The following is a 16036-nucleotide window of genomic DNA, read 5'->3' on the forward strand; positions in this document are numbered from 1 at the left end:
CACTTTAACCAGCAACACATTTTCAGCACTGTCACATATTGTCCTGTCATCTGACTTGTTAAGTTCCCTCAGGATCTTGGATGTTTCAATAAGGGCATCTCTCATTCTCCTAAGCTCCAAAGCTGTTCATTTTTTTTTACTTTCTAAGTTGTGCACCTACCTGACAAATTGTGGCTCAAATCACTTATATTATGACATCCTCCAATACTGTATATTGTCCAGATCTCCTTCCATATAAACTTCAGCTTTTCAATACTAGAAGTCAGACAACGCCTGCTTATAATCCATCAGGTTTATTTGAAATCACAAGATCTTGGAGCAGCACTTCTGATTTCAAAATAACCCTTTGGACTGTAACCTGGTTTCACATGACTTCTAACTTTGTCCATCCTAGCCCATCATGAGCATCTCCACATCATGGCTTTTCAGTATTAAGTTATGCTGTTGACAATGAAATTTAGTGTGAGTCATATTTCAATTTAACTTAAGTCAATGTAACTTGTTATTTCATCTTGTAACATTTGAGATGAATTGAACAGAAACTCATTGGTTGCATTTAAATTTGTAAGGAGGGTAAGTATTGATTCTCACTCAGCTAGCTCTACAATGCATTTTATTAAACACATGTGGCTTTAAAGATTGTGAAGAGAACATCAGTTGTTCCATAAGATTCCATAGAATCACTACAATGTAAAAGCAGGCCATTTGGCTCATCGAGTCCCCATTGACCCTCCAAAGAGCTTCCCATCCAGACCCATCCAGTACCATATCCCTGCATTCTTCATGGCTAATCCACCTAACCTACACATCTTTGACACTATGGGCAATTTAGCATGGTCAATCCACTAACCTGCACATCTTTGGACTGTGAGAGGGAAAATGGAGCACCCAGAGGAAACCCACGCAGACACAAGGTGAATGTTGAAACGCCGCCCCGATAGTCATCGGAGGGTGGAATTAAATCCCAGTTCCTGGCACTGTGAGGTAGCAGTGCTGATCATTGAGCTACCATGCCATCCTTCAGCACTGTTCTGCCCCAGTTATCAGGGCTGAACTTGAGCAATCAACAGATAAAGGAGTTTTGTGTTAAGTTACAGCAAATAAACAATACCAGTCTATGTTACTACAAAAGGTACTAATACAGCATAATAGAATTTCTAGTTGTTACAATTAATTAATCTGCTCAAACACCCCATCTTCTTTGAAGCAATGATGGCTGCAATCTCAAAAGTAAAGCTAAGTTTTTAGTATTGCTAGCATTCAGAAATATGATACGTTTACTCAATGTCATTGTCATTCTGGTAATAATTTGTTGGATTAGTACTGTGATCATGTTTATCATTTGACCAATATTAAATTGTTTTATATTTTGTAAAGCTTTAGTAGACAAAGCAATACCGAGTCAGTACAGCACTGAGTCATGTATATGTTGAATGGGATGTTGTCCCATGTGGTATCATAAACTAGGCCTTGGGCTGTTGCATGTGAATTCTTAGAGTGCAAATGTGCAGTTGGTCCCATTTGTAGTGTAGACTTTGAGGCTAAATCCATGTGGAGCATAAGGATTACAGCACTCCTAAGCTGAGTAATTTACTACTTTTCCTTCATCCCTGCTCTATTTAGCAATGGAAATACTGTTATATTGACTGGTAAATTCAAACCTTGATCACCTGAACATCTCATTACAGCTCCTTTTAAGGACCACTATTCATTTGTAATAATAATTGATTATAAAACAGCCTGTCAGGTAATCTAATATCTGAAAATTAGAATTAATTGAGACATGGGCTGGCAACTACAGCCCTGGAATTTAAATCCGAGGTTTGACTAAAATTTTGCCCTCTGGCTTTCATTAGAAGGTAGGTTTTGCCAAGGCTGATTCAAGAGATCTTTCAAAGTAAAGGAAAATTGAGTATCTCTGCATTCAAGCCACCATTGCAGAAAATGAAGTTTCAGATATTCTGTGTCAATGGAGATTCCAGGTGCTGAAGTCATGTTACCATCATACCATCCATAAGAAATCGTTTGTTGTCAGATTGAAGGGGATGTGGAGGGAGGAGGTGGTTGGTGGGAGGAGATATTTTCAGAGAACTGTGGGATGGAAAGTTAAGAGTAATGCTCATGGAGGAAAAACTGATTACCCAAAACAAGGCTAAGAAAGCTGACCATTGCAGAAACAGCTCTGTAATATAAAAATCAAAATGATTGCAAGATTAATGTGTTTTTCCTCTCCCACCTTATCCCAGTTCCAACCTTCCAACTTGGCACTGCCCTCATGAGCTGTCCTACCCTGTGCATCTTCCTTCCTACTATCTGCTCCAACCTCTTCTCTGACCTATCACCATTACCCCTACCTCCATCTACCTATTGCACGCTCAGCTACCTTTTCCGAGCCCCACACTCCTCTCATTTATCTCTCCACCCTCTCGGTTCACAAGCCTCATTCCTGATGATGGGCTGTAATGTTGATTCTCCTGCTCTTCGGATGCTGCCTGACCTGCTGTGCTTTTCCAGCACCCCACTCTCGACTCTGATCTCTAGCATCTGCAGTCCTCACTTTCTGCTAGTTGTTTTTAAGAATAGTTGAGTGTAATATTTGAAATTGTGATGCACCTGAATAGATAATCTCCGGGCTACACTAATATTGGATTTCATGACTCGTACTTTTGACAGGCAAGCTGCAAAAGCCTACTTAAATTACAAGGGTCACCGGACCCGAAATGTTAACTTTGATATTCTTCACTTATGCTGAGCTTTTCCAGCAAGTTCTGTTTTTGTTTCTGGCTTACAGCATCCACAGTTCTTTTGGATTTTACTTAAACTGTGGGCTGCCACTTTTCAATAATTAGAAGAGGGTGTGATTGCTGAAAGTCAAAAATCACATGAAACTGGGTTATAGTCCAGCAGGTTTATTTGGAATCACAAGTTTTCGGACCCCACTCCTTGCTCAAGTAGCAATGTGAGAGAGAAGGAGCGGGGTTCTGAAAGCTTGTGGTTTCAAATAAACCTGTTGGGCTATGATCCAGTGTCATGCGATTTTTGACTTTGTCTATCCAGTCCAACACCGGCACCTCCACATCGTGATTGAAGAAAGCAGCAATCAGGACGGAGGAACAGTTGAAACATGTTAATTGGTTAATTGTAAGCTATGGGTTACATGTGGACTGGTAAAGCAGACTTTTTCTGTTCTAGATATTTTTGTAAAAACTGACTTTTACAGTCATGATTTGGAGATGCCGGTGTTGGACTTGGGTGTACAAAGTTAAAAATCACACAACACCAGGTTATAGTCCAACAGGTTTAATTGGAAGCACACTAGCTTTCAGAGCGACGGTCCTTCATCAGGTGATTGTGGAGGGCTCAATCGTTACAATCGAGCCCTTCACAATCACCTGGTAAAGGAGCGTCGCTCCGAAAGCTAGTGTGCTTCCAATTAAACCTGTTGGACAATAACCTGGTGTTGTGTGATTTTTGACTTTTACAGTAGTCACTCTAAATTGTGGACCACTGATTAATTCATGGAGACCTGGCTTTCGAACATATCAGTTCATTAAGTGGGACTCATTCTCAGCCTTTTATTTGGAAATGGAACATGTTCTGAAGTCTGATTTTTATTATGTACCAAGCTTACACTGTCAGTTTTTTTTTGTCCTATGACCCTTGCCACCAAGATTTGTAAGTTTTGCAAACATTCTGGGAAGATGGTCACTTCATGTTCAACTCCTAATTCACACAGTACTCTAACGGAGATAGATTGTTATTCCTTCACCAATGTATGGCCATAATCTAGAGTTTCACAACATAGCATTGACCACTTAGAATGAACTCCTGTATCATAGAATTTATCAGTTACAGATTTTGCAGAAGTTTAGCTTTAATCCTGTAATGTTTCTGCAATATTCTTTGCTTTTAGAATCAAAACACTCTTGTTGAGTTTGTAAGTTAAAATAATATGAGCCCTTAAAGCTTTTAAAAGGCTTAAAGTGATTGAAGTATTTAGATTTTTTGCAGTCAGAAGATACTTTAAGAAATATTCAATGATTTTCTACATGTTTCTTCCTTTAATTGTAATAAGAAATATTAGTCAAATAAATTTTTATAATTGCCCTATAATCGGGGAAAAAAAAATCCTAAAAGTTACAAAGATTTTGTTACTTTTGTTTAACTAATCAAATTATTTAGATGTTAGATGTGTGATATTATCCTTCTGGCAAAGCAGAATGCGCAATACAGAAATGACAAAATTGCATATGAGTTGTGGAGATTTTCTTCTTACTCAGGATAGTATTCCACAGTTATACATAGTGTTGTCTATTTCTAGAAGCAGTTTTAAAGAATATCATGGTTTTTGCCCACAATGCCATAAGCATAGAGTATATTCTTATAGTTCCCATGATATAAAGTTGACTTCAAATCCTGTCAGAGTTGTCATCTCATTAGAAATGCTTGATTTAATTTAAATAAAATTATACAGCCATGCAAATTAAGATCAATTTTGCCCAAAAATAGTTCAGTCTCAGGAATTTGTTTTAGCTTATGATTGAAAAGTACTTTAAGATCCATAAATATAATTGAAAATCTGGCACTAAAATGTACATGCTGTAAATTCAATGCACTGCTAACATTGACAATAGTGCATTTTCTCTAGTCATCTTACCAAAAAGGCTTTATGACTAGAATATTCAGTTACACATGTTCTTTTTACATCATGTCATTAGTAATATGCTAAACAAATGCATTGTTCAAGAGGCACAAATGATGTCTTTAAATTTTGCCAAAGCTGTTTATCATAATAAAGCTCAACTTTATCCAGTAAATGATTTCTAAAGCAAGGCCTGTTCAAATATGTATTTTTTAAATGTAGAAAAAGAGAAAAAGAATGTCATCTATTTTAGGTGGGGTGGGGGGGGAAGCAAAAACAGGGAGAGAAGAGTAGTGAATCAGATATTATTGACAGAAAGACAGTGTAGAATGCCACACTGTTTGGTCTTTTGTGTAATATGTACATTGTTCCCTGCTGTTATTGGCAATCTTCTTTTGTATTCTGACACCAAACATTTCCCGAGTGGCTGTTGTCACAGAAAAAAGAGAATTATCAATATTGCAGTTAAACTCAACTTTCAAAGATGATTGCAAGTCATTGGAGGGCTCTGATTTAATGAATTTTCTTTGATTTTTGGTGAGTTTTTAAACATCAAACAATAAATTGGCCAGGGTGCAGTAAAATATTTAGATCTATTGACTGTAGCTGTGAGATGGAGACGGCAAAAGAAATCACTTGCGGTTTGATGTTGATAAAATCTGAGCACTTTAATTCACTTGAGTTTTTCCTTTTATCAGCCTGAATTTCTGTAAAAAGGCTAAAGAAAGATTTTTCAGAAGTATTTTAATATTTAATTATACATTTACTACAGAGCTAAAGATGAGGAGACCCTTGCTGAATGCATTTATTTTTGTGATAATTGTTACAGCAAAAGATTTGTATGTATGCAGATCTGATAACCTCCAAAGGGATGTGCTCCATTACATCCACAAATGACTTGTGTCCAGCCCAGAGCATGGAAAACTGGTTTGCTCAAGACCCAATATTTACATAAAAATTACATTACAGTATTTTTATCTTGAACGTATCAACTCAGCCAAAATAATTCCTAAAGTTAAAATCCAGAATAAAAAGGAATACTTTTTAAGAAAAAAGGGGAAAACTGATTTCTTTTGTAAAATGTGCTCTGAAAGCAGTTACTTTTTCTACACATAACACACTTACTTTCTAAAATTGGATTTAAAAATGCAATCCTTAAGTAATGATGAGCACCGCTGAGATCATAAATATCTCTCCACTCTCACGAACTGCCCTCCTGCCCTGGCATTTTTCTTATCAATGATCCTTGTATTGCTAAGCTGTTTAACACATTGTTATGGGGAGTGTATTGGATAAAACAGAAAAACAGTATTTAAAAGGAGCTATGTAACATTGCTGGAGCAATGGTGAGTTTATGCAGCAAGATATTCCATTATGACCCTGCTTGTGTTATTCTATGCTGTACTGTTCTAAGTTCTAAAACTAAACTGTCATGTTAAATTCTCAGCTGTACAAAAAAGGTGTTTTAATATCTTATTTTTGGATTACAAACAAGCACAGACATGTTAATTTGCAGTGGGGGCAAGCGTATAAAGAGTCGCAAAGTGTGGGTGCTAGAAAAGCACAGCAGGTCACGTAGCGTCCAAGGAGCAAGAGAGTCAACATTTCAGGCATAAGCCCTCCATCAGGAATGCCCGAAACGTCAACTGTCCTGCTTCTTGGATGCCACCTGATCTGCTGTGCTTTTTCAGCACCACACTTTTCGACTCTGATCTCCAACATCTGCAGTCCTCACTTTCTCCCAAGCAAGTTAAATAAGCAAAATGAATGTTAACATACATTTAGAAAAGTTATCTCTTTCCACGAGTGTTCCCTTTCATTTTTAAAATCAAAGTTGCCCTGCTATGATTCAAATTTTCCACCCCTCCCTTTGTCTCATTGCTGGAAAATTTGACAACTCCCCAGACTGCTCCTGTTCACTTTTCACATATCGCCATTGCTTGAAGCACATGTTGTGTGCTTGCCATAGAGAGAATTTTAAAAATCAGATTCTTGACATCAAGAAAATTTTTTTGATTTTTTTACAAGCCTTAAATGATGACATCAGAATATCACCTTAAGTAGCAATGACCTATTTCTGTGCATTTTTATCTCATTAAATCCAGAACTTGTCTTATTTATATTTGCCACTTCCAGTTCTCATCTGCATCCTCAAGAATCTAGATGGTGCAAATGTTTGATATATAAATCAGACCAGGCACCTAGTGACTGCATCTTACTGAATACTTGTCCCAGTCAGCATCCTCTGCTTCTTTACTACAAAGACACTGCATTCTGCATGGCTTCCATCATCCTCAACTTTTTGTCCACAGATGTTGGAGCTGACAAACCACCAGTCTCACTACATTGAGCCTGCTCTCAAACCAATTCTCACAACACTTAAGGCCTTAAGCACTTTGGAGCTTGGGAACATCCAAGACCCTTAAGCTTCTTGCAGGTCACTTTGCACATGCAGTGATACATGCATCTCATGTATTACATAGGACACCTCTTTTGGCTGTTAACCTGTTTTTTTTTATCGTTCTCACTGACCTCAGCACTGACTTTTGAACTACAGTCTTCTGTGAGAGTCACATTTGTTTTTTTTAATATTCATTCATGAGACGTGTACCTTGCTGGATAGTATTTATTTTGCCCATCCCAAATTGCCCGGACACCAGTTAAAAGTGAACCACATTTCCTTTGGTCTTGAGTAATATGTAGTCAAAGCAGATAAGGACAACAGGACATTGATAAATCAAATGGAATTTTATGACACGTCAGCTGTGGTTAGGTGGTCATCATCAGGCCACCTTCTTTTATGTATGTATTCACATTTCAATATCTGTCATACTGGGATTCACATCCAGAACATTAACCTGGGTCATTGAAATATGAGTCCTGTTACAACCATTGTGGCTTATATTGCCTTTTAGATCAGAGGGAGAGGCAAGCAGCTTTAATGTCTGGTAGCACTTTAGAGTCAAGGGGCAAATAAGTCACCGGGCAGAACTGTGCTACTCCACTGTCACAACTATTCATGTGCAAGCAGTTTACATGGCAAACACACTGCATGTACTTCAAGCAAATGGCCATGTGTGAAAAATGAATGTGGAGCAATTTGGAGCGATGGCCAGTGTTTCTAGCAATGAGACAAAGGAAGGGATTGAGTATGATGGAAGGACAGTTAGTGGTGATGTATGAGCAGATGTAGCAAGATAATCCCCAGTAAGAAGAACAGGGGTATGCAAGGGTGAGCAATTTGGGAGCAAGAGCTTGGTGAGAGCTGTTGATTAGTTAATATGCATGCAGTAGTGAGAGTTGTAATCCTTGAGCCTTGCTGAGTTTAGTGAGCAATGAGGAAGCAGCAAGATTATGCCATTTCGCTTTTCAAAGTGCTGACGTTTATTCATCTTCCTGCACTGCTGAGCATTCTCCCTCACCCGTGACACAGTACTGAGCCAGGCCACAATTTCTGTTCAAGCTGGTTTGATCTAGTGGTGTGGCCTCCTTTGGTAATCAGCAGGAAAAAGAGCTGTCATCCTCTCCACTATCCTGTTTACCACATCCTCCAGGATACTGTCTGTAAAATAGGCACTGAGCTCTCCTTTCCTTTGGGCCATAGCCATGAAGCACAACAGTATGAAGGCCAGCTTCTGGCTTGCAGTACCTGAAATGGTCTGCTGATGATCTTTAAATATAGTGTCAGTGGTAACACTTAGCCTTGCAGATCTCAAAGACTATTGACTGTATTCCTGCACTGCTAGGTGTCATGCTTCACCTGGAACACAGCACTGACCAATTTGTATCTGAGTTAGCTATGTCTGGTGGCCTCGTCTCTGGTTATCAGCTTAAAAATAGGAAGCCCTCCTCTACATCACCCTGCCCACTAACTCTAGGTTCCTGCCTGCAAATCAGGGAGCAAGCTTTCCTTTCTGCTGTGCCATGCCCTGAATGACATGCCTCCAGCTGCTTTACAGCCTATGAAGGGGTTTGCAGTCTGTGCATTAAATATGGCACTATCTGTATGTCCAATGGAAGGTCCCAGCTGTAGTGAATGTTTTTCTTTCTCTGGTTGCACAGTTCTCCATGAAAGACACCCACAAGAGCTCAGTTGCATAATTAATGAAATGAAGAGGAGGTGATTGTGTGGGAAAATTTTACTCTACGCACTATGAATCTCATTCAAAAGCACACTTCAACTGCAAATGAGAATATTCCATCGAATGTTATAATAATCATGGTGAGGAAACTAACAAATATCATATGAACCACATGCGGATCTTTTAATATACAATGAAACAGCTAGCCTTCCCTTTATTTCAACCCAATGGACATATCTGCAACATGAGTTTTACCTTGTCTAGCCTACATGTGACTCCAGATCCATATTAATGACTTTTGCCAAGCATTTCAGAGGATAGTTAAGTTGCTCAGTTCAAAAGCATTAAAGGATGGGCAACATCAACTCTACTCTACCAGATTGCCTTGATCCATTCCTACTGTCATACAGATCTCTGACAGATGCCATCTCCCTGCCCCTACATTAATCTGGAAAACCTACATCAGATCCTATTTATTGATTACAGCTCCACCTTCAACACCATAATTCCAAACAAACTCATTTCCAATCTCCAAGACCTAGGTCCCAGCTCCCCCCTCTGCACTAGATCCTCAACTTCCAGACCTATAGATAGCAATCAGTAAGAATAGGTGACACCGCCTCCATAATAATCCTCGATGCCAGTGCCCCCAAGATTGCATACCCAGCCCCCTACTATACTCCTTATACATTCATGATTGTGGCCAAATCCACCCCAATTCCAATTTACATAACCATCATTGTAGGTTGGATCTCAAACAATGATGAGACAGAGTACAGGAAAGATATTGAGTGCTTAGTGAAATGGTAAAAAGACAACAATCTCTTCATCAAGTCAGCAAAATGAAGGGGCTGGTCATTGACTTCAGCTTAGAGTGGAGGGCACACCCCTGTTTGCAATGAATGGTGCTGAGGTGGAGATGATTGAAAGTGTCAAGTTCCTGGCTATGATGAACACAATCTGTCTTAGTTGACCTGCGTCGTCGATGTGATGTTCACGAAAGCACACCAATGCCTCTACTTCCTCAGGAGGCTAAGGAAATTCAGCATGTCCACAAAGACACTTACCAATTTTTGTAAATGCACCGTAGAAAGCATCCTATCTGGATGCATCATAGCATGGTATGGCAGCTGCTGTTTCCAAAACTCAAGAAACTATAGAGAATTGTGAACACAGCTGAGGCTATCACACAAACCAGACTTCCATCCATTGACTCCATCTATACTTCCCACTACTTTGGGAAAGCAACCAATATAATCAAAGATGCCACCCAACCCAGTTATACTCTCTTCCACCCTCTCTTGTCAGGCAAAAAATAAAAAAGTTTGAATACACAGATGAACAGATTCAAGAACAGCTTCTTCCCTGCTGTTGTCAGATTTTTTTGACGGACCTCTCGAATATTAATATTGATCTCTGTCTCTGTCTGTCTCTCTCTCTCTGCAGCTTCTCACAGTGGCTGTAACACTGTATTGCGCGCTCTATTCTGCTACACTGGTGCAATTTTAAATGGTACAATGTGCCTGTATAGCACGCAATGCAACTCTTACTTTGGCTTGGTACTTGTGACAACAATAAATCAAACTCAAACTCATACTGGCCTTGCCAGTGACATCCACATCCAGTGAAAGAATAAATTTTTATAAATTATTTGTGCCTCAATTTTTGGCATTGTGTGAGGGGCTTATGTTCACACTTAAAGAAACAGTTTTAATACATTTAGAAAATGTTTTAAAGCAATGCATCATATATGTAATGGAGGATGTATTTTAATTTGAGCATTTTTGGAACATGACAAGCTGTGAGGTTTATGTTTTGTTCTAGTGTAAATAATTTGAATAGACTTATTTCAAAAATGTTTTGCTTCTGTGGACAGAATGAAATGGCAGTGGAATACATTGAGCAATAATTTTTGTCCATCTAATATCAGCAGCTCAAGGGCTTTTAAGTCAACTGTTAGGCTACAAATATAATTTCACGTGATGTGTTCCAGAAATTTGGTTCCAAATACCACACAGTTCCATGTAAACATGACGTAAATAAAGAGCACAGGGAGGAATATTGAAGATGACTGAAAAGTTCTGCCCCATCAGATAAGTGATCTGGTGTTTTAATTTATATACCTTCTGAGCGTTTTCAATAATTGGCAAAAGACATGAGTTTATACTGTACCAAAAGTATTAGTAAGGGTATATGAGGGTAAGGTATGTGTTACCATTAAAAATAAAGCTAAGACCCATACTGGCAACTTTCTCGTATAACAGAACAATGCAGATGCCATGTGTTAATGTTAACAAGCGTAGGTAAAACTGTTACATATTGTTTATACGGTGAAAAGTTGCATTCCTATAATCAAAATCCTAACACTAATACAAATTTCTTGCAAGTGCAATAAAGTCTCCTACGTGTCATACTTTGTAATTTTGTTGATCTAATTTACGTCCAACCAGAATTCTTGATGTTCTTATACAATTTCACAAAGCACTTACATAGATTGGAATTATTTTTAAGTAGTCTTCTTTTCTGAAAAAAGATCCCTTTAGTAGATTGTTTAAACATCATTTTCTTCTGAGTAGAGTCTAGGTTTTACATTTTCAAATCTTTGAAATGTAATTGTAAGCTTGAGTTGTCCATGTTTGTAGCTTATAATGGTTGTCTACTTTCTCTAAAATGGCTGTAACATTGCTTGCTTTCTCTAGAATCATGCAACTTTAAAAACTATCACATTTTTCTGATTTTTTATTATTTTTATTGCTGACATTTAACAGTAGAATTAATAACACTATATACCTCTCTGTTGCAAAGGCAATTCTTTTGAATGGATCTCATTAGCTTGAATGTACCTGAAGCTTTTAGTGCACACAAAAAGCCCACAATTTCCTTTCTAAAATTGCAACATGAAATATTTTCATGAAAAAACAGTGATGAACGTGAAGTCTGCAATTCAGTTGAATAATACAGAGCAGAATTAATTTTGATGTAAGCTAAAGCTAAGTGCTGCAATAGCTGTGAACATCAACACATTGCTAATTCATGCCAATATATTCATTGGCCGCTAACATCAACAGTACCTGATTCGTATTGACTATTTTTCATAAGCAATATTTCAGTAGTACCTAATTTTGTTGAATATACTAAGTAACATTAGTCAGGAAAGTGTATCTTTAAGCCTATTACAAAATAAATAATTGTTGCCTATGTTTAGATACATTTTGTTTCCATGTTGGTCTAGGTTATGAACTGCTGATTATATTTTAAAATATATATAATAAAAAACTTTGCATTCAGATTAGTCAAGTGCATACCTTCATGCCAAAGTGCAGAAAGCAGCAAGTTACAACTTCAATGAGTTTGCTATTAATGTTATTATTTCATTTAAAATATTCTTCTAACCTTGGTAAGCTGACTTTTACATTGGACAGTACAATAATTTGATGAAAAAAGTATTTTTCCACAGGGTGGCAGTGTGATACAAACAGCTTGCTTGTTTTACACTTCAAGATCAAAACCAGTTACTGTCTGTGTATAACTTGTGCTTGTCTTTAATGTTTTACTGTGCAAGATTTTTACATGCAAGGACATGGCCTAGAGACTGCTTTAACCACAGTGCTTTGAAAAGCTTGTAGTAGACTTGGTCATAAGAATTTAACTGCTCAAGGGTTTGAGAAAGCTATTCTAGTGACTTGAGAAGGACTCCTGGCAACTTTAAAAAAAATTCAATCAGATAATACTACACTGTCTTTTTAAAATTCTCAGTGGTTATTCTGAATTACTGATTTATTTGCAACAAAAAAATCAATTAGTCTTAAATTTATTCATGGATTTCAGGCCTAGCGATCAATGCAAGTCCACTCAGCGGGCTCAAGGGGACCTAGTTCATCCTAGTTAATGTGTCTGAAGGGGAATTACCATTGATGCTGTTTTCTCTTCCTCAGGTCAGAGATCAGATTTCACTGTCATGGTCTGTGACAGCAAAAAATGACTTCACCCTGCAGCTACCCAAATTGCACCTGGAGATCTTCGAAGCAAAGGGGCTGAAGGATGGACTCGAGGTTGCTTCATTCCAGGTTAGGGTCTGTCATAGAGCATAGAGTTAATCTGAAACTCAGGAGCTGATTGTTTATTATGGCTTAGTGATTCACTGATTGATTTCATTTGCTGTCAGTTAAAGCTCCCTTAATGTCAGTTTTCTTTGCATAATGCCTTGAAACAAAGGCTGATGAAGTTCCCAGATTGAAGTAGCTGACATAAACTGACCCTGATTTGCCCTATTCTGCATGGTAATTTAAGCAAATGCAGTTACTGGAAATGCTGCCATGAATATGAAAACCTACCACTCTTACCAATCTGAAATATAACATTCCTGAATGTTGAGAAAAAGAAACCTTAATATAAGTGGTGCCTGTGACATGTACAGTATGCCATACCAGCTCACAACAGAAAATTGTGAAGATATCGAGAGAAAATCAGACATACATAATATTCCTGTATCATGTATTGCATGTTTTAAATAGTTCATGGACTGGTTATTTGCTTTTAGAGAATTCTGTGATTGTCCATTGACTCAGGAAATTTACACAGCTGTATAAGTTAGTATATGTTAGTTTGAAAAATGATGAGATCCTGCAAACTTTGAGCAATTACACCAGGGTGCTTAGTACTACACAAGGATCACCAAATTTGAAATTTGTATGTTTAATCAATTATTAATAATTTTCAATTATGATCTACTAACATTTAAAAAAAAACAAATGAAAGAGGTGCTGGTTGAACATTTGAAAACATTTAGAATCAACTGTAAACCTATAACCCCCGTGGAGACACAGGTAATGGCAAAAGTGTGTTAAATAATGACATGAAATTGCCTTAACAATCATATAATCAAGGATATGAACAACCTACTTTGTTTAATTATATCACCACTTGTTAAATTAATCGTCTGGTAAGTATAGGAATGCGTTCATACTGAACTGGTTGTCTTTTTTTGTAAAAACAGTTTAATGTCGTAGTGTGTTTTCCAAACTACCTGGTTTTCCATTATCATGACCACAGCACCATTATCAGATCACACATTATGTAATATAGCAAGCACTCAGTAACAAACACTATTTGGTGAAAATTTCATCATTGTTTTTATAACATGGAAATGAAAAGACCATTGTGGATGATCTGGCTGATCCCAATATTTGAAACTTAATATTGGGGGCACTATCCATCAATTTGCTTGATGCTTGAACCTTTCTGAGGTCAACAAGCTACTGGTAAGCTCAGGGTGTCAGGTACATGGCTGAAGAGTAACCATCCAGTTACAGGAGGTGAAAACCTTTGGGGACTGCTGCTCAGGAGTCCACTTAGGTAAAAGAACTACATGATTCCTTTTTATTGTTGCAGTGATCTTCAGTTGTGTATGCAAGAACCATTGTTTAGCCTGCTAAAAATAAAGTAGACACCACTTGCAAAATGCCTCAAAATGTGTCTGAGTATAGAATGCAGATTTGTGGTTTTGCAGTCACCCATGCACTATGAGCGAGTAAACTCTGCCCACTTACATATATGTGCTGGTTAGGCCTCTCACACATTTACAGACCTATATCAAACAGGCTTTCATCTGTTTACTTACCTTCATGAGGCAGTGTTTCACCTGGCTACAATGCCACATCAGGTACTCCGCCCTTCCATTTACTGACCTATATCAGTTAGCCCTCTCACCTAATCCCTGCAGAATTAAAAGTAATATCTCAGGAACACTTGAAAGTGAATGTATTGGTTGCATTAGATCTCCATTTTGAAAAATACACAATGAGTCTGACCAGTATGTCTCATCCACTAATTCTGCTGGCTTCTCCTTCTGATTTACAGTTCCATATGAAACAGGCATCTTGCCCATTTACAAATCTATATCAGATGGACCTCCATTTGCAGACATGTGTCAGAGGGGCTTGTGTCTGGATTAATGGTGCTGGAAGAGCACTGCAGTTCAGGCAGCATCCGAGGAGCAGATTTTACTGCTCCTCAGATGCTGCCTGAACTGCTGTGCTCTTCCAGCACCACTAGTCCAGAATCTGGTTTCCAGCATCTGCAGTCATTGTTTTTACCTCAGAGGAGCTTGTGGTCCATAAGCAGACCAGAATCAGACAGGCTTCTTGACTTTCCACAGACTAGTAGTAGACATGCCTTGGGCCTTCCTTGGATTGACTGAGATACCTCTTGTCCTCCTCTAAAAAATTGTCCAGATGACTTTTCCAGTCAAAGAATGGGCAGCCAGCAGCCGCTAACCATTACCTTGACAAACCGCAGTCATTATCTGCACGTCATTTTTGTATTACATCTTTCCTCAATCTATCAGTGGAATCTCTCTAGCTTGCTATTGAAATAGAAAACTGCTCCTTCTGGAGTGAGTTCGATAAGTTCCTTACTACCCATATTAAATTGTAAACTTTTTGACCTTTCCTCTCCAGTTTTCATTCCCTAGTTACACAGTTTGCAATTTTATCAAACAATAGTTTGAGAAATAAACTTGGCCTCTCATCTTCACAGGTTAAGTGGCAATGAATCTTCATTACAAAGAAAATCTGATCTACTGAATTAAGAAAGAATTCAAAATGTTCAAAGCACAGTATCAATGCTTATCATCTTTTCTGCAGTTTCTTACTTTAAAACATGCTTTTGGACCTGGGAGGAAATATCAATAAATATGGTGACTCTTGAATTGATTCATATATTTTTAAAAATCTAAGTGGTTTCATATCCCTCTTCCTTTGAACAGGTTATTATAAAGGGTTTAGAGAATGAAATTCTCTCTATTTTGTTGGAAAAAAGAAGGCATATATTTTTTGAAAAATTTTAATTATGCAATTACAGTGCATTTAATTACAATTATTTCAAAGTAAAATACATTTTTAAAGCTGTTGGAATGAATGTGCTGTCTTCAATAGTGTTAATGAAGTGGAGTGAGTATGGAGTGGTGTAATGTCAATGAAAAGTACCAATTTTCATGGTCATCTCTGCTTTGAGTACTCCTCCCCTCCAAAAATAAATTAAACAGTACAGGCTAGAACAAACAGAGTTGTTATCTCTAGTTAGTTGCCCGTGCCAGGTGCTAGTGAAGTGAGGAACAGGAAGAAAATGGAGCTGAACATGTGGCTGCGGGGATGGTGTAGGAGGGAAGTTTTGGATTCTTGGATAATTGGATTTGTTTCTGGGGAAGGTGGGACCTCTACAAACAGGATGGTCTTCACCTGAACCAAAGGGGTACCAATTTTCTTGGGGGGGGAAATTTGCTGACGCTCTTCAAGGGTTAAACTAATACAGC

The 16036-nt window shown here is 38.0% G+C and overlaps 1 protein-coding gene across 4 annotated transcripts in view; it reads left to right on the plus strand.

Annotated features, from left to right (window-relative positions):
* LOC132824973 (coiled-coil domain-containing protein 171-like) overlaps positions 1-16036 on the plus strand; it is a 265522-nt gene that overhangs the window by 209082 nt on the left and 40404 nt on the right. For all 4 annotated transcript variants that reach the window (XM_060839917.1, XM_060839908.1, XM_060839927.1 and 1 more), the window contains one exon: positions 12660-12791. In XM_060839917.1, the coding sequence (XP_060695900.1) occupies positions 12660-12791 (132 nt within the window). The remainder of the gene's footprint in view (positions 1-12659; positions 12792-16036) is intronic.

This window comes from Hemiscyllium ocellatum, chromosome 2, assembly GCF_020745735.1.
Source record: "Hemiscyllium ocellatum isolate sHemOce1 chromosome 2, sHemOce1.pat.X.cur, whole genome shotgun sequence".
Taxonomy (NCBI): domain Eukaryota; kingdom Metazoa; phylum Chordata; class Chondrichthyes; order Orectolobiformes; family Hemiscylliidae; genus Hemiscyllium; species Hemiscyllium ocellatum.